This window comes from Pristiophorus japonicus, unplaced genomic scaffold (assembly GCF_044704955.1).
Source record: "Pristiophorus japonicus isolate sPriJap1 unplaced genomic scaffold, sPriJap1.hap1 HAP1_SCAFFOLD_837, whole genome shotgun sequence".
Lineage (NCBI taxonomy): Eukaryota > Metazoa > Chordata > Chondrichthyes > Pristiophoridae > Pristiophorus > Pristiophorus japonicus.
The window spans coordinates 125,339-150,000 of record NW_027254759.1 but is presented as its reverse complement, the minus strand read 5'-3'; the positions used below and the strand labels follow the sequence as shown (position 1 = coordinate 150,000).

General features: G+C 51.2%; 1 protein-coding gene across 2 annotated transcripts in view; it reads left to right on the top strand.

Moving 5' to 3' along the window:
- LOC139257421 (G protein-coupled receptor kinase 3-like) overlaps positions 1-24,662 on the top strand; it is a 70,817-nt gene that overhangs the window by 34,263 nt on the left and 11,892 nt on the right. For both annotated transcript variants that reach the window (XM_070874467.1, XM_070874466.1), the window contains exons 8-10: positions 3,792-3,870; positions 5,360-5,487; positions 8,053-8,147. In XM_070874467.1, the coding sequence (XP_070730568.1) occupies positions 3,792-3,870; positions 5,360-5,487; positions 8,053-8,147 (302 nt within the window). The remainder of the gene's footprint in view (positions 1-3,791; positions 3,871-5,359; positions 5,488-8,052; positions 8,148-24,662) is intronic.

Below are 24,662 nucleotides of genomic sequence, written 5' to 3'. Positions count from 1 at the left end.
ACACACTCTCTCTCAGACGCTCTCTCTCACACACTCTCTCACACACACTCTCTCACAAGCTCTCTCTCACACGCTCTCTCTCACACACTCTCTCATACACATACTCACACAAACACTCACACACATGCTCACACACAACTCACACACAATCTCTCTCTCTCACACACACACTCTCTCACTCACTCTCTCAAACACTCACACACACACACTCCCACAAACACTCACACACACAGGCACACACTCACACATTCTCACATACTCTCACGCTCTCTCACTCGCTCTCTCACACACATTCTCACACACACATTCTCACACACACACTCTCTCTCACACACACTCTCTCTCAAACACTCTCTCAAACCACTCTCTCATACACACACTCACACAAACACTCACACAAACACTCATACATACACTCACACACAACTCACACACACACACACTCACTCACTCACACACTCTCTCAAACACTCACACACACACTAACACACACACACACACTCACACACACTCTCTCTCACACACACTCTCTCACAACACACTCTCTCTCATACACTTTCTCTCACACACACTCTCTCACAACACACTCTCTCTCACACACACACTCTCTCACACACACTCTCTCTCACACGCACTCTCTCCCACACACTCTCTCACAACACACTCTCTCTCACACACACACTCACACACACACTCACACACACACTCACACACACACACTCTCTCTCACACACACTCTCTCTCACACGCACTCTCTCCCACACACTCTCTCACAACACACTCTCTCTCACACACACACTCACACACACACTCACACACACACTCACTCTCTCTCACACACTCTCTTTCACACACACTCTCTCACACACTCTCTCCCACACACTCTCTCACACGCACTCTCTCACACACTCTCTCTCGCACATTCTCTCTCACACACACTCTCTCACACACTCTCTCCCACATACTCTCTCACAACACACTCTCTCACACGCACTCTCTCACACGCACTCTCTCACACGCACTCTCTCTCACACACTCTCTCTCACACACACTTTCTCTCTCACACTCTCTCTCTCACATGCACTCTCTCTCACACGCGCTCTCTCTCACACGCACTCTCTCACACACACTCTCGCACACGCACTCTCTCTCACACGCACTCTCTCACCCGCACTCTCTCTTACACGCACTCTCGCACACGCACTCTCTCTCACACGCACTCTCTCTCGCGCACTCTCTCTCACACACTCTCTCTCTCACACACTCTCTCTCACACACACTCTCTCTCACACACACTCTCTCTCTCACATTCTCTCTCATACACACACTCACACACACACTCACACAAACACTCACACAAACACTCACACACACATTCACACACAACTCACACACACTCTCTCTCTCTCACACACACACTCTCTCACACACTCTCTCAAACACTCACACACACACACACTCACACACACGCTCACACACACACTCACACACACTCTCTCACACACTCTCTCACACTCTCTCTCTCACACACTCTCTCACACACACTCTCTCTCTCTCACACACACACTCTCTCACACACTCTCTCAAACACTCACACACACACACACTCACACACACGCTCACACACACACTCACACACACTCTCTCACACACTCTCTCACACTCTCTCTCTCACACACTCTCTCACACGCACTCTCACACACTCTCTCTCACACACTCTCTCACACGCACTCTCACACACACACTCACACACACTCTCTCACACACTCTCTCACACACTCTCTCTCACACTCTGTCACACACTCTCTCTCACACACACTCTCTCTCACACACTCTCACACACTCTCTCACACGCACTCTCTCACACGCACTCTCTCACACGCACTCTCGCTCACACGCACTCTCTCTCACACACTCTCTCTCACACACACTCTCTCTCACGCACTCTCTCTCACACACTCTCTCTCACACTCTCACACACACTCTCTCTCACACTCTCTCTCACACTCTCTCTCACACACACACTCTCACACATTCTCACTCACACACTCTCTCTCACACTCTCTCTCACACTCTCTCTCACACACACTCTCTCTCACACACACTCTCTCTCAAACACTCTCTCATACACATACTCACACAAACACTCACACACACTCACACACACTCTCACACACACTCTCACTCACTCACTCACACTCTCACTCACTCACTCACACTCACATTCATTCACACACACACACACACACACACACACACCCACAAACACTCACACACAGGCACACACTCACACACTCTCACATACTCTCACGCTCTCTCTATCGCTCTCTCACACACATTCTCACACACACACTCTCACACATTCTCACACACACACTTTCTCACACACACACTCTCACACATTCTCACACACACACTCTCGCACTCACATGCACTCTCACACTCTCACACACAGACACACAGTCTCATACTCACTCAAAGTGCGGGGAGAGTTCCGTGTTGCAACATAGAAACATAGAAAATAGGTGCAGGAGTAGGCCATTCGGCCCTTCGAGCCTGCACCACCATTCGATGTGATCATGGCTGATGATTCCCTCAGTACCTCTTTCCTGCTTTCTCTCCATACCCCTTGATCCTTTTAGCCGTAAGGGCCATATCTAATTCCCTTTTGAATATATCCAATGAACTGCCATCAACAACTCTCTGCGGTAGAGAATTCCACAGGTTCACAACTCTCTGAGTGAAGAAGTTTCTCCTCATCTCAGTCCTAAATGGCTTACCCCTTATCCTTAGACTGTGACCCCTGGTTCTGGACTTCCCCAACATCGGGAACATTCTTCCCGCATCTAACCTGTCCAATCCCATCAGAATTTTATATGTTTCTATGAGATCCCCTCTCATCCTTCTAAACTCCAGTGAATACAGGCCCAGTTGATCCAGTCTCTCCTCATATCTCAGTCCTGCCATCCCGGGAATCAGTCTGGTGAACCTTCGCTGCACTCCCTCAATAGTAAGAATGTCCTTCCTAAGATTAGGAGACCAAAACTGAACACAATATTCCAGGTGAGGCCTCACCAAGGCCCTGTACAACTGCAGTAAGACCTCCCTGCTCCTATACTCAAATCCCCTCGCTATGAAGGCCAACATACCATTTGCCTCATTCACCACCTGCTGTACCTGCATGCCAACTTTCAATGACTGATGAACCATGACACCCAGGTCTCGTTGCACCTCCCCTTTTCCTAATCTGCCGCCATTCAGATAATATTCTGCCTTCCTGTTTTTGCCCCCAAAGTGGATAACCTCACATTTATCCACATTATACTGCATCTGCCATGTATTTGCCCACTCACCTAACCTGTCCAAGTCACCCTGCAGCCTCTTAGCATCCTCCTCACAGCTCACACCGCCACCCAGCTTAGTGTCATCTGCAAACTTGGAGATATTACACTCAATTACCTCATCTAAATCATTGATGTATATTGTAAATAGCTGGGGTCCCAGCACTGAGCCCTGCGGTACCCCACTAGTCACTGCCTGCCATTCTGAAATGGACCCGTTTATCTCGACTCTCTGCTTCCTGTCTGCCAACCAGTGTTGAGCGATCCCGGTAACCACGGAGTGCCGATCCCTGTGGAGATGGTAAGACCCTCACCAGCCCGGTTGCCAGGAGCAGCAGCAAAGGCCGGTGCTGTGTCCGTACGCCGCGGAGGGTCTGAACGTAGATTTAGGCCGCACTGGCTCACCGTATCCTCAGCCTTACCCGCTCTCTCTCTCTCTCTCTGTGACAGGACTGTGCATTCATCACTCGTCTCACTTACGCCTTTCAGACGCCGGACAAACTATGCTTGATCCTGGACTACACCGATGGTGAGTGACCGGTCACATACTGACTGCCCACCTTCTACAGAAGATCATAAGAAATAGGAGCAGGAGTTGGCCATTCGGCCCCTCGAGCCGCTCCGCCATTTAATACCATCATGGCTGATCCGATCATGGACTCAGCTCCACTTCCCTGCCCGCTCCCCATAACCCCTTATCGGTTAAGAAACTGATCTGTCTTAAACTTATTCAATGTCCCAGCTTCCACAGCTCTCTGGGGCAGAGAATTCCACAGATTTACAACCCTCTGAGAGAAGAAATTCCTCCTCATCTCAGTTTTAAATGGGTGGCCCCTTATTCTAAGACCATGCCCCCTAGTTCTAGTCTCCCCCATCAGTGGGAACATCCTCTCTGCATCCACCTTGTCGAGCCTCCTCATAATCTTATACGTTTCCATAAGATCACCTCTCATTCTTCTGAATTCCAATGAGTAGAGGCCCAGCCTCCTCAACCTTTCCTCATAAGTCAACCCGCTCATCTCCGGAATCAACCGAGTGAACCTTCTCTGAACTGACTCCAAAGCAAGTATATCCTTTCGTAAATATGGAAACCAAAACTGCACGCAGTACTCCAGGTGTGGCCTCACCAATACCCTGTATAACTGGAGCAAGACTTCCCAGCTTTTATACTCCATCCCCTTTGCAATAAAGGCCAAGATACCATTGGCCTTCCTGATCACTTGCTGTACCTGCATACTAACCTTTTGTGTTTCATGTACAAGTACCCCCAGGTCCCGCTGTACTGCGGCACTTTGCATTCTTTCTCCATTTAATTAATAACTTGCTCTTTGAGTTTTTTCTGCCAAAGTGCATGACCTCACACTTTCCAACATTATAATCCATCTGCCAAATTTTTGCCCACTCACTGAGCCTGTCTCTGACCCTTTGCAGATTTTTGTGTCCTCCTCACACATTGCTTTTCCTCCCATCTTTGTATCGTCAGCAAATTTGGCTACGTTACACTCAGTATACTGACACCAGTCAGTGTACAGATATCTCCCTGAGAGAGAGGGACTGAGAGACACCAGTCAGTGTACAGATATCTCCCTGAGGGAGAGGGGACTGAGAGACACCAGTCAGTGTACAGATATCTCCCTGAGGGAGAGGGACTGAGAGACACCAGTCAGTGTACAGATATCTCCCTGAGGGAGAGGGGACTGAGAGACACCAGTCAGTGTACAGATATCTCCCTGAGGGAGAGGGACTGAGAGACACCAGTCAGTGTACAGATATCTCCCTGAGAGAGAGGGACTGAGAGACACCAGTCAGTGTACAGATATCTCCCTGAGGGAGAGGGGACTGAGAGACACCAGTCAGTGTACAGATATCTCCCTGAGGGAGAGGGACTGAGAGACACCAGTCAGTGTACCGATATCTCCCTGAGAGAGGGAGGACTGAGAGACACCAGTCAGTGTACAGATATCTCCCTGAGGGAGAGGAACTGAGTGAAATACTGGCCTGTGTTTCTCCCTACCCAGGAGGGAATCTCCAGACTCTGATGCATGACGGAGAGTTACAGGAAATGGAAGCTCGGTTCTACGCTGCTGAGATGATCCTGGGTTTGGAGTATTTGCACAAACATTCTGTGGTCCACAGGGACTTAAAGGTAGGAGACTCGTAAGTGCATCACTCGTTTCTTCTGAGGCACCTTCTATCCCACCCAGTCTAATCCCACTCTCCCCCCTTTAATATCCCACCCAGTCTAATCCCACTCTCCCTCCTTTAATATCCCACCCAGTCTAATCCCACTCTCCCTCCTTTAATATCCCACCCAGTCTAATCCCACTCTTCCCCTTTAATATCCCACCCAGTCTAATCCCACTCTCCCCCCTTTAATATCCCACCCAGTCTAATCCCACTCTCCCTCCTTTAATATCCCACCCAGTCTAATCCCACTCTCCCCCCTTTAATATCCCACCCAGTCTAATCCCACTCTCCCCTCTTTAATATCCCACCCAGTCTAATCCCACTCTCCCCCTCACTCCCCGACCCCTTTAATATTCCCACCCAGTCTAATCCCACTCTCCCCCACTCTTCCCCACTCTCCCGACACTCTGCAATATCCCACTTAGTTTAAGAGTGGGATTAGACTGGGTGGGATATTAAAGAGGGGAGTGACTGGGGAGACTGGGATTAGACTGGATGGGCTATTAAAGGGTGCTGGGAGTGAGGGGGAGAGTGGGATTAGACTGGATTGGATATTAAAGGGTATGGGGAATGAGGGGGAGAGTGGGATTCGACTGGGTGGGCTATTAAAGGGTAGGGGAGTGAGCGGGAGAATGGGATTAGACTGGGTGGGATATTGAAGGGTATGGGGAGTGAGCGGGAGAATGGGATTAGACTGGGTGGGATATTGAAGGGTATGGGGCGTGAGCGGGAGAATGGGATTCGACTGGGTGGGATATTAAATGGTATGGGGAGTGAGCAGGAGAATGGGATTAGACTGGGTGGGCTATTAAAGGGTATGGGGAGTGAGGGGGAGAATGGGATTAGACTGGGTGGAAAATTGAAGGGTATGGGGAGTGAGCGGGAGAATGGGATTAGACTGGGTGGGCTATTAAAGGGTGTGGGGAGTGAGGGGGAGAGTGGGATTCGACTGGGTGGGCTATTAAAGGGTAGGGGAGTGAGCAGGAGAATGGGATTAGACTGGGTGGGCTATTAAAGGGTAGGGGAGTGAGCGGGAGAATGGGATTAGACTGGGTGGGATATTGAAGGGTAGGGGAGTGAGCGGGAGAATGGGATTAGACTGGGTGGGCTATTAAAGGGTGTGGGGAGTGAGGGGGAGAGTGGGATTCGACTGGGTGGGCTATTAAAGGGTAGGGGAGTGAGTAGGAGAATGGGATTAGACTGGGTGGGCTATTAAAGGGTAGGGGAGTGAGGGGGAGAGTGGGATTAGACTGGGTGGGATATTAAAGGCTGCAGAGAGTGAGGGGAAGAACTGGATTCATGGGATTGTGGGCGTCGCTGGCCAGGCCGGCATTTATTGCCCGTCCCTAATTGCCCCGGGAGAAGGTGGTGGTGAGCCGCCTTCTTGAACCGCTGCAGTCCGTGTGGTGAAGGTGCTCCCACAGTGCTGTTCGGGAGGGAGTTCCAGGATTGTGACCCAGCCACGATGAAGGAACGGCCGATATATTCCCAAGTCGGGATGGTGTGTGACTGGGAGGGGAACGTGGAGGTGATGGTGTTCCCATGGACCTGCTGCCCTTGTCCTTCTAGGGGGTAGAGGTCGCGGGTTTGGGAGGTGCTGCCGAAGAAGCCTTGGCGAGTTGCCGCGGTGCATCTTGTGGATGGTACACACTGCAGCCAGGGGGCGCCGGTGGTGGAGGGAGTGCGTGTTGAAGGGGGTGGGTAGCGTGGCCCATCGAGCGGCCTGCTTTGTCCTGGATGGTGTCGAGCTTCTCGAGTGTTGTTGGATCTGCAACTCATCCAGGCAAGTGGGGAGTGTTCCCTCACACTCCTGACTTGTAGATGGTGGAAAGGGCTTTGGGGAGTCAGGAGGTGAGACACTCACCACAGAACACCCAGCCTCTGACCCGCTCTTGTGGCCTCAGTGTTTATGTGGCTGGTCCAGTTAAGTTTCTGGTCAGTGGAGACCCCCAGGATGTTGGTGGTGGGGGATTCGGTGATGGGAATGCCGTTAAATGTCAAGGGGCAGTGGTTAGACTCTCGCTTGTTGGAGATAGTCCTTGCCGAGAGATGGACTGTGGCAAGACTGGACAAAATGGGGTTATTCTCCTGAGAGCAGAGATGGTTGAGGGGAGATTGACCATAAAAGCACAAGATAAAAGGTCACGGGGCTGGGGGTAATATATTAGCATGGATAGAGGATTGGCTAACTAACAGAGAACAGAGAGTCGGGATAAATGGTTCATGCTCTGGTTGGCAAACAGTAACGAGTGGGCTGCCGCAGGGATCAGTGCTGGGGCCCCAACTATTTATAATCTATATTAGCGACTTGGAAGAAGGGACCGAGTGTAACGTCGCCACGTTTGCTGATGATACAAAGATGGGCGTTGAAAGGCTCCCTGTCTGTCTCTCTGTTGGAGGAGGGAGGACGGGGGTGCAGAGGGGAGGTATGTCAGCCAATGATCGCTCCCCTTCGATGGAAGGCCGTTTGTTGGCCGCCCATTCGTTGACTGACTGCTAATCTTCTCCTGATTCCCCCTTCCAGCCGTCAAACGTGGCGCTGAGCACGAGCGGCCATCTCAAGATCGCAAATATGAGCCTCGCCTGCGATTTCGCCAGGAGCCTGCCTACGGCCACAATGTGAGTAGTGACGTTTTACATCCCCCCGTCTATCTCCCCCACCCACCTCCCAATTCCTCAGAAACCCCACCCCCTACCTGCCTCCTGCCTTCACTCCTTCAACTGTAGCAGCAAACCTGAGGACTGGGAGAGATTTAGAATTGAGCAGAGGAGGACTAAGGGTTTAATTAAGAGGGAAAATAGAGTATGACAGGAAGCTTGCTGGGAACACAAAAACTGACTGCAAAAGCTTCTATAGATATGTGAAGAGAAAAAGATCAGTGAAGACAACCGTAGGTCCCTTGCAGTCAGATTCAGGTGAATTTATAATGGGGAACAAAGAAATGACAGACCAGTTGAACAAATACTTTGGTTCTGTCTTCACGAAGGAAGACACAAATAACCTTCCGGAAATACGAGGGGACTGAGGGTCCAGCGAGAAGGAGGAACTGAAGGAAATCCTTTTCAGTCAGGAAATTGTGTCCGGGAAATTGATGGGATTGAAGGCCGATAAATCCCCGGGGCCTGATTGTTTGCATCCCAGAGTACTTAAGGAAGTGGCCCTAGAAATAGTGGATGCATTGGTGATCATTTTCCAACATTCGATAGACTCTGGATCAGTTCCTATGGACTGGAGGGTAGCTAATATAACCCCACTGTTTAACCAGGGAGGGAGAGAGAAAGCGGGTAATTATAGACCGGTTAGCCTGACCTCGCTGGTGGGGAAAATGTTGGAATCAATTATTAAAGATGAAATAGCAGCGCATTTGGAAAGCAGTGACAGGATCGGTCCAAGTCAGCATGGAATTATGAAAGGGAAATCATGCTTGACAAATCTTCTGGAATTTTTTGAGGATGTAACTAGTAGAATGGACAAGGGAGAACCAGTGGATGTGGTGTATTTGGACTTTCAAAAGGCTGTTAACAAGGTCCCCCACAAGAGATTAGTGTGAAAAATTAAAGCACGTGGTATTGGGGGTAAGGTATTGACATGGATAGAGAACTGGTTGGCAGACAGGAAGCAGAGAGTCGGGATAAATGGGTCCTTTTCAGAATGGCGGGCAGTGAATAGTGGGGTACCGCAAGGTTCAGTGCTGGGACCCCAGCTATTTACATAGCAACATAGAAAATAGGTGCAGGAGTAGGCCATTCGGCCCTTCGAGCCTGCACCATCATTCAATAAGATCGTGGCTGATCATTCCCTCAGTACCCCTTTCCTGCTTTCTCTCCATACCCCTTGATCCCTTTAGCCGTAAGGGCCATATCTAACTGCCTCTTGAATATATCCAATGAACTGGCCTCAACAACTCTCTGTGACAGGGAATTCCACAGGTTAACAACTCTCTGAGTGAAGAAGTTTCTCCTCATCTCGGTCCTAAATGGCTTACCCCTTATCCTAAGATTGTGTCCCCTGGTTCTGGACATCCCCAACATTGGGAACAATCTACCCGCATCTAACCTGTTCAATCCCGTCAGAATCTTATACATTTCTATGAGATCCCCTCTCATCCTTCTAAACTCCAGTGAATAAAGGCCCAGTTGATCCAGTCTCTCCCCATATGTCAGTCCTGCCATCCCGGGAATCAGTCTGGTGAACCTTCGCTGCACTCCCTCAATAGCAAGAACGTCCTTCCTCAGATTAGGAGACCAAAACTGAACACAATATTCCAGGTGAGGCCTCACCAAGGCCCTGAATAACCACAGTAAGACCTCCCTGCTCCTGTACTCAAATACCCGAGCTATGAAGGCCAACATACCATTTGCCTTCTTCACCGCCTGCTGTACCTGCATGCCAACTTTCAATGACTGATGTACCATGACACCCAGGTCTCGTTGCACCTCCCCTTTTCCAAATCTGTCGCCATTCAGATAATATTCTGCCTTCATGTTTTTGCCCCCAAAGTGGATAACCTCACATTTATCCACATTATACTGCATCTGCCATGTATTTGCCCACTCACCTAACGTGTCTAAATCACCCTGCAGCCTCTTAGCGTCCCCCTCACAGCTCACCCCGCTATCCAGTTTAGTGTCATCTGCAAACTTGGAGATATTACACTCAATTCCTTCATCCAAATCATTGATGTGTTTTGTAAAGAGCTGGGGTCCCAGCACTGAGCCCTGCGGCACTCCACTAGTCACTGCCTGCCATTCTGAAAAGGACCCGTTTATCCCGGCTCTCTGCTTCCTGTCTGCCAACCAGTTCTCTATCCACGTCAGTACATTACCCCCAATACCATGTGCTTTGATTTTGCACACCAATCTCTTGTGTGGGACCTTGTCAAAAGCCTTTTGAAAGTCCAAATACACCACATCCACTGGTTCTCCCTTGTCCACTCTACTAGTTACATCCTCAAAAAATTCCAGAAGATTTGTCAAGCATGATTTCCCTTTCATAATTCCATGCTGACTTGGACCGATCCTGTCACTGCTTTCCAAATGCGCTGCTATTTCATCGTTAATAATTGATTCCAACATTTTCTCCACTACTGATGTCAGGCTAACCGGTCTATAATTACCAGCTTTCTCTCTCCCTCCTTTTTAAACAGTGGTGTTACATTAGCTACCCTCCAGTCCATAGGAACTGATCCAGAGTTAATAGACTGTTGTAAAATGATCACCAATGCATCCACTATTTCTAGGGCCACTTCCTTAAGTACTCTGGGATGCAGACAATCAAGCCCCGGGGATTTATTGGCCTTCAATCCCATCAATTTCCCGAAAACAACTTCCCGCCTAATAAGGATATTCTTCAGTTCCTCCTTCTCACTACACCCTCGGCCCCCTAGTATTTCTGGAAGGTTATTTGTGTTTTCCTTCGTGAAGACAGAACCAAAGTATTTGTTCATTTGGTCTGCCATTTCGTTGTTCCCCATTATAAATTCACCTGAATTTCTGAATGCAAGGGACCTACATTTGTCTTCACTGATCTTTTTCTCTTCACATATCTATAGAAGCTTTTGCAGTCAGTTTTTATGTTCCTGGCAAGCTTCTTCTCGTACTCTATTTTCTCCCTCCTAATTAAATCCTTTGTCCACATCTGCTGAATTCTAAATTTCTCCCAGTCCTCAGGGATTAATGATTTAGATGAAGGAATTGAATGTAATATCTCCAAGTTTGCAGATGACACTAAGCTGGATGGCAGTGTGAGCTGTGAGGAGGACACTAAGAGGCTGCAGGGTGAATGGACAGGTTAGGTGAGTGGGCAAATGCATGGCAGATGCAGTATAATGTGGATAAATGTGAGGTTATCCACTTTGGTGACAAAAACAGGAAGGCAGAATATTATCTGAATGGCGACAGATTAGGAAAAGGGGAGGTGCAACGAGACCTGGATGTCATGGTTCATCAGTCATTGAAAGTTGGCATGCAGGTACAGCAGGCGGTGAAGAAGGCAAATGGCATGTTGGCCTTCATAGCGAGAGGATTTGACTATAGGAGCAGGGAGGTCTTACTGCAGTTGTCCAGGGCCTTGGTGAGGCCACACCTTGAATATTGTCTCCTAATCTGAGGAAGGACATTGTTGCTATTGAGGGAGTGCAGCGAAGGTTCACCAGACTGATTCCCTGGATGGCAGGGCTGACATATGAGGAGAGACTGGATCGACTAGGCTTATATTCGGTGGAATTTAGAAGAATGAGAGGGGATCCCATTTAAAGATATAAAATTCTGATGGGATTGGACAGGTTAGATGCAGGAAGAATGTTCCCAATGTTGGGCAAGTCCAGAACCAGGGGTCACAGTCTCAGGATAAGGGGTAAGCTATTTAGGACCGAGATAAGGAGAAACTTCTTCACCCAGAGAGTGGTGAACCTGTGGAATTCTCTGCCACAGAGAGTTGTTGAGGCCAGTTCATTAAATATATTCAAGAGGGAGTTCGATGTGGCCCTTACGGCTAAAGGGATTAAGAGGTATGGAGAGAAAGCAGGAAAGGGATACTGAAGTTGCATGATCAGCCATGATCATATTGAATGGTGGTGCAGGCTCGAAGGGCCGAATGGCCTACTTCTGCACCTCTTTTCTATGTTTCTATGTAAATAATAACTTGCTCTTTGATTTTCTTCTGCCAAAGTGCATGACCTCACGCTTTCCAACATTATACTCCATCTGCCAAATATTTGCCCACTCACTTAGCCTGCCTATGTCCTTTTGCAGGTTTTTTGTGTCCTCCTCACACATTGCTTTTCCTCCCATCTTTGTATCGTCAGCAAACTTGGCTACGTTACACTCGGTCCCTTCATCTAAGTGGTTAATATAGATTGTAAATAGTTGGGGCCCCAGCACTGATTACAATCTATATTTACCGTATTTGATCAAGTATCAATGGAGCTGGTTATTATCGCGACATTCACATCCTATCGAGACTAACCTTTTTCTAAATTCCGCCAATACAAATCGCAAAGTGCCGCAGTACAGCGGGACCTGGGGGTCCTTGTGCATGAAACACAAAAGGTTAGTGTGCAGGTACAGCAAGTGATCAGGAAGGCCAGTGGAATGTTGGATTTTATTGCAAAGGGGATGGAGTATAAAAGCAGGGAAGACTTGCTACAGTTATACAGGGTATTGGTGAGGCCACACCTGGAATACTGCGTGCAGTTTTGCTCTCCAAATTTGAGGAAGGATATACTTCCTTTGGAGCCAGTTCAAAAAAGGTTCACTAGATCGATTCCGGAGATGAGGGAGTTGACCTCTGAGGAAAGCGTTGTGTATGGAGAAAGAGTCAGACTGAATACTGTGAGATCAAAGTAATGTATGACCTTAGTCTTTAATTGCAGGTCTTCAGAGTGCCTCTCCAATCTGTGAAGCCTCCTTAAATACCTGTGCTCCCAAGGGTTTATGGGATCCCTTGGGAGTCCAGGGGATGAGCCCTCTGGTGGCTGTACAGAGTAAATACAAGTCCACATATATAACAACACTCCCCCACCAAGCCAATAGTGTAACTATTTACAATGTGAGTCGATCTGGGGCCCTTCTTGCCCTGGTTGATCGTCTCGGTGTGAAGGCTGGTGTTCATGGGCCCGTTTTTCGCGCCCGAAAGTGCGCCAAAAAAATACCTGCAGATTCTCCCGCTCCCTGCAGGTCCTCTGGAGCTGGGCGCGGCGCAGCACGAGCTGTGGAGGGCGGAGCCAGGTCCCTGCGCTGAAAACAGTGCCGGGACTTCTGCACAGGCGCACTACAGTGGGCGCGCATGCGCAGTAGCTCCAGGCGCCCGTAACTGTGTGGGAGGGACCTGAAGCATGCAGCCCCTAGCCCTGGCCGAATGGCCTCACCTGTCCAAATCACCCTGCAGCCTTTTAGTGTCCTCCTCACAGCTCACACCGCCACTCAATTTAGTGTCATCTGCAAACTTGGAGATATTAACTCTATTCCTTCATTTAAATCATTGATGTACGTTTCAGAAGGATGAGGGGTGATCTTATAGAAACATTTAAAATAATGAAAGGGATAGACAAGATAGAGGCAGAGAGGTTGTTTCCACTGGTCGGGGAGACTAGAACTAGGGGGCACAGCCTCAAAATACGGGGGAGCCAATTTAAAACCAAGTTGAGAAGGAATTTCTTCTCCCAGAGGGTTGTGAATCTGTGGAATTCTCTGCCCAGGGAAGCAGTTGAGGCTAGCTCATTGAATGTATTCACGTCACAGATAGATAGATGTTTAACCAATAAGGGAATTAAGGGTTACGGGGAGCGGGCGGGTAAGTGGAGCTGAGTCCACGGCCAGATCAGCCATGATCTTGTTGAATGGCGGAGCAGGCTTGAGGGGCTAGATGGCCTACTCCTGTTCCTAATTCTTATGTTCTTATGTAAATAGCTGGGGTCCCAGCACTGAGCCCTGCGGCACTCCACTAGTCACTGCCTGCCATTCTGAAAAGGACCCGTTTATCCCGACTCTCTGCTTCCTGTCTGCCAACCAGTTCTCTCTCCACGTCAGTACATTACCCCCAATACCATGCGCTTTGATTTTGCACACCAATCTCTTGTGTGGGATCTTGTCAAAAGCCTTTTGAAAGTCCAAATACACCACATCCACTGGTTCTCCCTTGTCCACTCTACTAGTTACATCCTCAAAAAATTCCAGAAGATTCGTCGAGCATGATTTCCCTTTCATAAACCCATGCTGACTTGGGCCGATCCTGTCACTGCTTTCCAAATGTGCTGCTATTTCATCCTTAATGATTGATTCCAACATTTTCCTCACTACTGATGTCAGGCTAACCGGTCTATAATTACCCGTTTTCTCTCTCCCTCCTTTTTTAAAAAGTGGTGTTACATTAGCTACCCTCCAGTCCATAGGAACTGATCCCGAGTCGATAGACTGTTGGAAAATGATCACCAATGCATCCACTATTTCTAGGGCCACTTCCTTAAGTACTCTGGGATGCAGATTATTAAGCCCCGGGGATTTATTGGCCTTCAATCCCATCAATTTCCCTAACACAATTTCCCACCTAATAAGGATATCCTTCAGTTCCTCCTTCTCACTAGACCCACTGTCCCGTAGTACATCCGGAAGGTTATTTGAGTCTTCCTTCGTGAAGACAGAACCAAAGTATTTGTTCAATTGGTCTGCCATTTCTTTGTTCTCCATTATAAATTCACCTTAGTCTGACTGCAAGGGACCTACGTTTGTCTTCACTCATCTTTTTCTCTTCACATATTTATAGAAACTTTTGCAGTCAGTTTTTATGTTCCCAGCAAGCTTCCTCTCATACTTTATTTCCCCCCTCTTAATTAAACCCTTAGCCCTCCTCTGTTGAATTCTAAATTTCTCCCAGTCCTCAGGTTTGTTGCTTTTTCTGGCCAATTTATATGCCTCTTCCTTGGTTTTAACACTATCCCTAATTTCCCTTGTTAGCCACGGTTGAGCCACCTTCCCCGTTTTATTTTTAATCCAGACAGGGATGTACAATTGCTGAAGTTCATCCATGTGATCTTTAAATGTTTGCCATTGCCTATCCACTGTCAACCCTTTGAATATCCTTTGCCAGTCTATTCTAGCCAATTCACGTCTCATACCGTCGAAGTTACCTTTCCTTAAGTTCAGGACCGTAGTCCCTGAATTAACTGTGTCACTCTCCATCTTAATAAAGAATTCTACCATATTATGGTCACTCTTCCCCAAGGGGCCTCGCACAACAAGATTGTTAATTAATCCCTTCTCCATGCACATCACCCAGTCTAGGATGGCCAGCTCTCTATTGGTTCCTCGACATATTGGTCTAGAAAACCATCCCGAATACACTCCAGGAAATCCTCCTGCACCGCATTACTACCAGTTTGGTTAGCCCAATCAATATGTAGATTAAAGTCACCCATGATAACTGCTATACCTTTATTACACACATCCCTAATTTCTTGTTTGATGTGTCCCCAACCTCACTACTACTGTTTGGTGATCTGTACACAACTCCCACTAATGTTTTCAGCCCTTTGGTGTTCAGTAGCTCTACCCATACCGATTCCACATCATCCAAGCTAATGTCCCTCCTTACTATTGCATTAATTTCCTCTTTAACCAGCAACGCCACCCCACCTCCTTTTCCTCTCTGTCTATCCTTCCTAAATGTTGAATACCTCTGGATGTTGAGTTCCCAGCCTTGGTCACCCTGGAGCCATGTCTCCGTGATACCAATTACATCATATCCGTTAACTGCTATCTACACAGTTAATTCATCCACCTTATTCTGAATACTCCTCGCATTGAGGCACAGAGTCTTCAGGCTTGTCTTTTTAACACACTTTGCTCTTTTAGAATTTTGGTGTAATATGGCCGTTTTTGTTTTTTGCCTTGGGTTTCTCTGCCCTCCACTTTTACTATTCTCCTTTCTATCTTTTGCTTCTGTCCCCATTCTACTTCCCTCTGTCTCCCTGCATAGGTTCCCATCCCCCTGCCATATTAGTTTAACCCCTCCCCAACAGCACTAGCAAACACTCCCCACAGGACATTGGTTCCGGTCCTGCCCAGGTGCAGACCGTCCGGTTTGTACTGGTCCCAGAACTGGTTCCTATGTCCCAGGAATTTGAATCCCTCCCTTTTGCACCACTCCTCAAGCCACATATTCATCTGAGCTATCCTGCGATTCCTACTCTGACTAGCACGTGGCACTGGTAGCAATCCCGAGATTACTACTTTTGAGGTCCTACTTTTTAATGTAGTTCCTAGCTCCCTAAATTTGTCTTGTAGGACCTCATCCTGTTTTTTACCTCTATGCACCACGACAACTGACTGTTCACCCTCCCTTTTCAGAATGCCCTGCACCCGCTCCGAGACAGCCTTGACCCTTGCACCAGGGAGGCAACATACCATCCTGGAGTCTCGGTTGCGGCCGCAGAAACGCCTATCTATTCCCCTTACAATTGAATCTCCTGTCACTATCGCTCTCCCACTCTTTTTCCTGCCCTCCTGTGCAGCAGAGCCAGCCACGGTGCCATGAACTTGGCTGCTGCTGCCCTCCCCTGATGAGTCATCCCCCTCAACAGTACTCAAAGCGGTGTATCTGTTTTGCAAGGGGATGACCGCAGGGGACCCCTGCACTACCTTCCTTGAACTGCTCTTCCTGTTGGTGTTGCATTCCCTATCTGGCTGTGGATCCTTTACCTGCGGTAAGACCAACTCGCTAAACATGCTATTCACGTCATTCTCAGCATCGTGCATGCTCCAGAGTGAATCCACCCACAGCTCCAGTGCCGCAATGCGGTCTGTCAGGAGCTGCAGGCGGATACACTTCCCACACACGTAGTCGTCAGGAGCACCGGAAGAGTCCCTGACTTCCCACATAGTACAGGAGGAGCATAACACGTGTCCGAGCTCTCCTGCCATGACTTAATCCCTAGATAAACTTAATTTGGTCACAACAATGCTAAAGGTTACTTACTGATAAAGCAAAGAAAAAAGAAAAGCTACTCACCAATCACCAGCCAATCACTTACCCCCTTGGCTGTGACGTCACCTTTCGATTTCTTTCTACTTTTTTGCCTTCGCTCCCAGCTGCAGCTGGGCCTTTATAGGCCTCTCGCCTCCCTAACTCCCACCTCCAGACTACCACCGCTCTCCTCGAACTATTGGGCCTTTATAGGCCTCTCGCCTCCCTAACTCCCACCTCCCACCTCTCTCCTCGAACTATTGGGCCTTTATAGGCCTCTCGCCTCCCTAACTCCCACCTCCAGACTACCGTCGCTCTCCTCGAACTATTGGGCCTTTATAGGCCTCTCGCCTCCCTAACTCCCACCTCCCGCCTCTCTCCTCGAACTATTGGGCCTTTATAGGCCTCTCGCCTCCCTAACTCCCACCTCCAGACTACCGCCTCTCTCCTCGAACTATTGGGCCTTTATAGGCCTCTCGCCTCCCTAACTCCCACCTCCCACCTCTCTCCTCGAACTATTGGGCCTTTATAGGCCTCTCGCCTCCCTAACTCCCACCTCCAGACTACCGCCTCTCTCCTCGAACTATTGGGCCTTTATAGGCCTCTCGCCTCCCTAACTCCCACCTCCAGACTACCGCCGCTCTCCTCGAACTATTGGGCCTTTATAGGCCTCTCGCCTCCCTAACTCCCACCTCCAGACTACCGTCGCTCTCCTCGAACTATTGGGCCTTTATAGGCCTCTCGCCTCCCTAACTCCCACCTCCAGACTACCGTCGCTCTCCTTGAACTATTGGGCCTTTATAGGCCTCTCGCCTCCCTAACTCCCAACTCCAGACTACCGCCTCTCTCCTCGAACTATTGGGCCTTTATAGGCCTCTCGCCTCCCTAACTCCCACCTCCAGACTACCGCCTCTCTCCTCGAACTATTGGGCCTTTATAGGCCTCTCGCCTCCCTAACTCCCACCTCCAGACTACCGCCGTTCTCCTCGAACTATTAGGCCTTTATAGGCCTCTCGCCTCCCTAACTCCCACCTCCAGACTACCGTCGCTCTCCTCGAACTATTGGGCCTTTATAGGCCTCTCGCCTCCCTAACTCCCACCTCCAGACTGCCGTCGCTCTCCTCGAACTATTGGGCCTTTATAGGCCTCTCGCCTCCCGAACTCCCACCTCCAGACTACCGCCTCTCTCCTCGAACTATTGGGCCTTTATAGGCCTCTCGCCTCCCGAACTCCCACCTCCAGACTACCGCCGCTCTCCTCGAACTATTGGGCCTTTATAGGCCTCTCGCCTCCCTAACTCCCACCTCCCGACTACCGCCGTTCTCCTCGAACTATTGGGCCTTTATAGGCCTCTCGCCTCCCTAACTCCCACCTCCAGACTACCGTCACTCTCCTCGAACTATTGGGCCTTTATAGGCCTCTCGCCTCCCTAACTCCCACCTCCCGATTACCGTCGCTCTCCTCGAACTATTGGGCCTTTATAGGCCTCTCGCCTCCCTAACTCCCACCTCCCGATTACCGTCGCTCTCCTCGAACTATTGGGCCTTTATAGGCCTCTCGCCTCCCTAACTCCCACCTCCCGATTACCGTCGCTCTCCTCGAACTATTGGGCCTTTATAGGCCTCTCGCCTCCCTAACTCCCACCTCCCGATTACCGCCGTTCTCCTCGAACTATTGGGCCTTTATAGGCCTCTCACCTCCCTAACTCCCACCTCCAGACTACCGTTTCTCTCCTCGAACTATTGGGCCTTTATAGGCCTCTCGCCTCCCTAACTCCCACCTCCAGACTACCGCCGTTCTCCTCGAACTATTGGGCCTTTATAGGCCTCTCGCCTCCCTAACTCCCACCTCCAGACTACCGCCGTTCTCCTCGAACTATTGGGCCTTTATAGGCCTCTCGCCTCCCTAACTCCCACCTCCAGACTACCGCCGCTCTCCTCGAACTATTGGGCCTTTATAGGCCTCTCGCCTCCCTAACTCCCACCTCCCGACTACCGCCGCTCTCCTCGAACTATTGGGCCTTTAAAGGCCTCTCGCCTCCCTAACTCCCACCTCCCGATTACCGCCGTTCTCCTCGAACTATTGGGCCTTTATAGGCCTCTCGCCTCCCTAACTCCCACCTCCCGATTACCGCCTTTCTCCTCGAACTATTGGGCCTTTATAGGCCTCTCGCCTCCCTAACTCCCACCTCCAGACTACCGCCTTTCTCCTCGAACTATTGGGCCTTTATAGGCCTCTCGCCTCCCTAACTCCCACCTCCAGACTACCGCCGCTCTCCTCGAACTATTGGGCCTTTATAGGCCTCTCGCCTCCCTAACTCCCACCTCCAGACTACCGCCGTTCTCCTCGAACTATTGGGCCTTTATAGGCCTCTCGCCTCCCTAACTCCCACCTCCAGACTACCGCCGCTCTCCTCGAACTATTGGCCTTTATAGGCCTCTCGCCTCCCTAACTCCCACCTCCAGACTACCGCCGTTCTCCTCGAACTATTGGGCCTTTATAGGCCTCTCGCCTCCCTAACTCCCACCTCCCGATTACCGACTCTCTCCTCGAACTATTGGGCCTTTATAGGCCTCTCGCCTCCCTAACTCCCACCTCCCGATTACCGCCGCTCTCCTCGAACTATTAGGCCTTTATAGGCCTCTCGCCTCCCTAACTCCCACCTCCAGACTACCGCCGCTCTCCTCGAACTATTGGGCCTTTATAGGCCTCTCGCCTCCCTAACTCTCACCTCCCGATTACCGTCGCTCTCCTCGAACTATTGGGCCTTTATAGGCCTCTCGCCTCCCTAACTCCCACCTCCAGACTACCGCCGCTCTCCTCGAACTATTGGGCCTTTATAGGCCTCTCGCCTCCCTAACTCCCACCTCCAGACTACTGCCTCTCTCCTCGAACTAATGGGCCTTTCTCGGCCTCTCGCCTCCCTAACTCCCACCTCCAGACTACCACCGCTCTCCTCGAACTATTGGGCCTTTATAGGCCTCTCGCCTCCCTAACTCCCACCTCCAGACTACCGCCTCTCTCCTCGAACTAATGGGCCTTTATAGGCCTCTCGCCTCCCTAACTCCCACCTCCAGACTACCGCCTCTCTCCTCGAACTATTGGGCCTTTATAGGCCTCTCGCCTCCCTAACTCCCACCTCCAGACTACCGCCGCTCTCCTCGAACTAATGGGCCTTTATAGGCCTCTCGCCTCCCTAACTCCCACCTCCCGATTACCGCCTCTCTCCTCGAACTATTGGGCCTTTATAGGCCTCTCGCCTCCCTAACTCCCACCTCCCGATTACCGCCTCTCTCCTCGAACTATTGCGTCTTTATAGGCCTCTCGACTCATGAACTTCCGCCTCCCGACTACCGTCGCTCTCCTCGAACTATTGGGCCTTTATACGACACTCGCCTCATGAAATCCCGCCTCCCACCTCTCTCCTCGAACTATTGGGCCTTTATAGGCCTCTCGCCTCCCTAACTCCCACCTCCAGACTACCGTCTCTCTCCTCGAACTATTGGGCCTTTATAGGCCTCTCGCCTCCCTAACTCCCACCTCCAGACTACCGCCTCTCTCCTCGAACTAATGGGCCTTTATAGGCCTCTCGCCTCCCTAACTCCCACCTCCAGACTACCGCCGCTCTCCTCGAACTATTGGGCCTTCATAGGCCTCTCGCCTCCCTAACTCCCACCTCCAGACTACCGCCGCTCTCCTCGAACTATTGGGCCTTTATAGGCCTCTCGCCTCCCTAACTCCCACCTCCAGACTACCGCCGCTCTCCTCGAACTATTGGGCCTTTATAGGCCTCTCGCCTCCCTAACTCCCACCTCCAGACTACCGCCGTTCTCCTCGAACTATTGGGCCTTTATAGGCCTCTCGCCTCCCTAACTCCCACCTCCAGACTACCGCCGCTCTCCTCGAACTATTGGGCCTTTATAGGCCTCTCGCCTCCCTAACTCCCACCTCCAGACTACCGCCGCTCTCCTCGAACTATTGGGCCTTTATAGGCCTCTCGCCTCCCTAACTCCCACCTCCCGATTACCGCCGCTCTCCTCGAACTATTGGGCCTTTATAGGCCTCTCGCCTCCCTAACTCCCACCTCCCGACTACCGCCGTTCTCCTCGAACTATTGGGCCTTTATAGGCCTCTCGCCTCCCTAACTCCCACCTCCCGATTACCGCCTCTCTCCTCGAACTATTGCGTCTTTATAGGCCTCTCGCCTCCCTAACTCCCACCTCCCGATTACCGCCGCTCTCCTCGAACTATTGGGCCTTTATAGGCCTCTCGCCTCCCTAACTCCCACCTCCCGATTACCGCCGTTCTCCTCGAACTATTGGGCCTTTATAGGCCTCTCGCCTCCCTAACTCCCACCTCCAGACTACCGCCGCTCTCCTCGAACTATTGGGCCTTTATAGGCCTCTCGCCTCCCTAACTCCCACCTCCAGACTACCGCCGCTCTCCTCGAACTATTGGGCCTTTATAGGCCTCTCGCCTCCCTAACTCCCACCTCCAGACTACCGTCTCTCTCCTCGAACTATTGGGCCTTTATAGGCCTCTCGCCTCCCTAACTCCCACCTCCAGACTACCGCCGCTCTCCTCGAACTATTGGGTCTTTATAGGCCTCTCGCCTCCCTAACTCCCACCTCCAGACTACCGCCGCTCTCCTCGAACTATTGGGCCTTTATAGGCCTCTCGCCTCCCTAACTCCCACCTCCAGACTACCGCCGCTCTCCTCGAACTATTGGGCCTTTATAGGCCTCTCGCCTCCCTAACTCCCACCTCCAGACTACCGCCGTTCTCCTCGAACTATTGGGCCTTTATAGGCCTCTCGCCTCCCTAACTCCCACCTCCAGACTACCGCCGTTCTCCTCGAACTATTGGGCCTTTATAGGCCTCTCGCCTCCCTAACTCCCACCTCCAGACTACCGCCGCACTCCACGAACTATTGGGCCTTTATAGGCCTCTCGCCTCCCTAACTCCCACCTCCAGACTACCGCCGTTCTCCTCGAACTATTGGGCCTTTATAGGCCTCTCGCCTCCCTAACTCCCACCTCCAGACAACCGCCGTTCTCCTCGAACTAATGGGCCTTTATAGGCCTCTCGCCTCCCTAACTCCCACCTCCAGACTACCGCCTCTCTCCTCGAACTATTGGGCCTTTATAGGCCTCTCGCCTCCCTAACTCCCACCTCCAGACTACCGCCTCTCTCCTCAAACTATTGGGCCTTTATAGGCCTCTCGCCTCCCTAACTCCCACCTCCCGATTACCGCCGTTCTCCTCGAACTATTGGGCCTTTATAGGCCTCTCGCCTCCCTAACTCCCACCTCCCGATTACCGCCTCTCTCCTCGAACTATTGGGCCTTTATAGGCCTCTCGCCTCCCTAACTCCCACCTCCCGATTACCGCCTCTCTCCTCGAACTATTGCGTCTTTATAGGCCTCTCGCCTCAGGAACTTCCGCCTCCCGCCTACCGTCGCTCTCCTCGAACTATTGGGCCTTTATACGACACTCGCCTCATGAACTCCCGCCTCCCACCTCTCTACTCGAACTATTGGGCCTTTGTAGGCCTCTCGCCTCATGAACTCCCGCCTCCCACCTCTCTCCTCGAACTATTGGGCCTTTGTAGACCTCTCGCTTCATGAACTCCCGCCTCCCGCCTCTCTCCTCGAACTATTGGGTCTTTATAGGCCTCTCGCCTCATGAAGTCCCGCCTCCCGCCTCTCTCCTCGAACTATTGGGTCTTTATAGGCCTCTCGCCTCATGAACTTCCGCCTCCTGACTACCGTCGCTCTCCTCGAACTATTGGGCATTTATACGACACTCGCCTCATGAACTCCCGCCTCCCGCCTCTCTCCTCGAACTATTGGGTCTTTATAGGCCTCTCGCCTCATGAACTTCCGCCTCCTGACTACCGTCTATCTCCTCGAACTATTGGGCCTTTATAAGCCACTCGCCTCATGAACTCCCGCCTCCCACCTCTCTCCTCGAACTATTGGGTCTTTGTCGGCCTCTCGCCTCATGAACTCCCGCCTCCTGCCTCTCTCCTCGAACTATTGGGTCTTTATACGCCTCTCGCCTCACGAACTCCTGCCTCCCGCCTCTCTCCTCGAACTATTGGGCCTTTATAGGCCTCTCGCCTCACGAACTCCCGCCTCCCGCCTTCCGCCGCTCTCCTCGAACTATTGGGCCTTTATAGGCCTCTCGCTTCATGAACTCCCACCTCACGCCGCTCTCCTCGAACTATTGGGCCTTTATAGGCCTCTCGCCTCCCTAACTCCCACCTCCCGACTACCGCCGCTCTCCTCGAACTATTGGGCCTTTATAGGCCTCTCGCCTCCCTAACTCCCACCTCCCGACTACCGCCGTTCTCCTCGAACTTTTGGGCCTTTATAGGCCTCTCGCCTCCCTAACTCCCACCTCCCGTTTACCGCCGCTCTCCTCGAACTATTGGGCCTTTATAGGCCTCTCGCCTCCCTAACTCCCACCTCCCGACTTCCGCCGCTCTCCTCGAACTATTGGGCCTTTATAGGCCTCTCGCCTCCCTAACTCCAACCTCCAGACTACCGTCGCTCTCCTCGAACTATTGGGCCTTTATAGGCCTCTCGCCTCCCTAACTCCCACCTCCAGACTACCGCCGTTCTCCTCGAACTATTGGGCCTTTATAGGCCTCTCGCCTCCCTAACTCCCACCTCCAGACTACCGCCGCTCTCCTCGAACTATTGGGTCTTTATAGGCCTCTCGCCTCCCTAACTCCCACCTCCCGACTACCGCCTCTCTCCTCGAACTATTGGCCTTTATAGGCCTCTCGCCTCCCTAACTCCCACCTCCAGACTACCGCCGCTCTCCTCGAACTATTGGGCCTTTATAGGCCTCTCGCCTCCCTAACTCCCACCTCCAGACTACCGCCGCTCTCCTCGAACTATTGGGCCTTTATAGGCCTCTCGCCTCCCTAACTCCCACCTCCAGACTACCGCCGCTCTCCTCGAACTATTGGGCCTTTATAGGCCTCTCGCCTCCCTAACTCCCACCTCCCGACTACCGCCGTTCTCCTCGAACTATTGGGCCTTCATAGGCCTCTCGACTCCCTAACTCCCACCTCCAGACTACCGCCGCTCTCCTCGAACTATTGGGCCTTTATAGGCCTCTCGCCTACCTAACTCCCACCTCCCGATTACCGTCGCTCTCCTCGATCTATTGGGCCTTTATAGGCCTCTCGCCTCCCTAACTCCCACCTCCCGATTACCGCCTCTCTCCTCGAACTATTGGGCCTTTATAGGCCTCTCGCCTCCCTAACTCCCACCTCCAGACTACCGCCGCTCTCCTCGAACTATTGGGCCTTTATAGGCCTCTCGCCTCCCTAACTCCCACCTCCAGACTACCGCCGCTCTCCTAGAACTATTGGGCCTTTATAGGCCTCTCGCCTCCCTAACTCCCACCTCCAGACTACCGCCGCTCTCCTCGAACTATTGGGCCTTTATAGGCCTCTCGCCTCCCTAACTCCCACCTCCCAATTACCGCCGTTCTCCTCGAACTATTGCGCCTTTATAGGCCTCTCGCCTCCCTAACTCCCACCTCCCACCTCTCTCCTCGAACTATTGCGTCTTTATAGGCCTCTCGCCTCCCTAACTCCCACCTCCAGACTACCGCCGCTCTCCTCGAACTATTGGGCCTTTATAGGCCTCTCGCCTC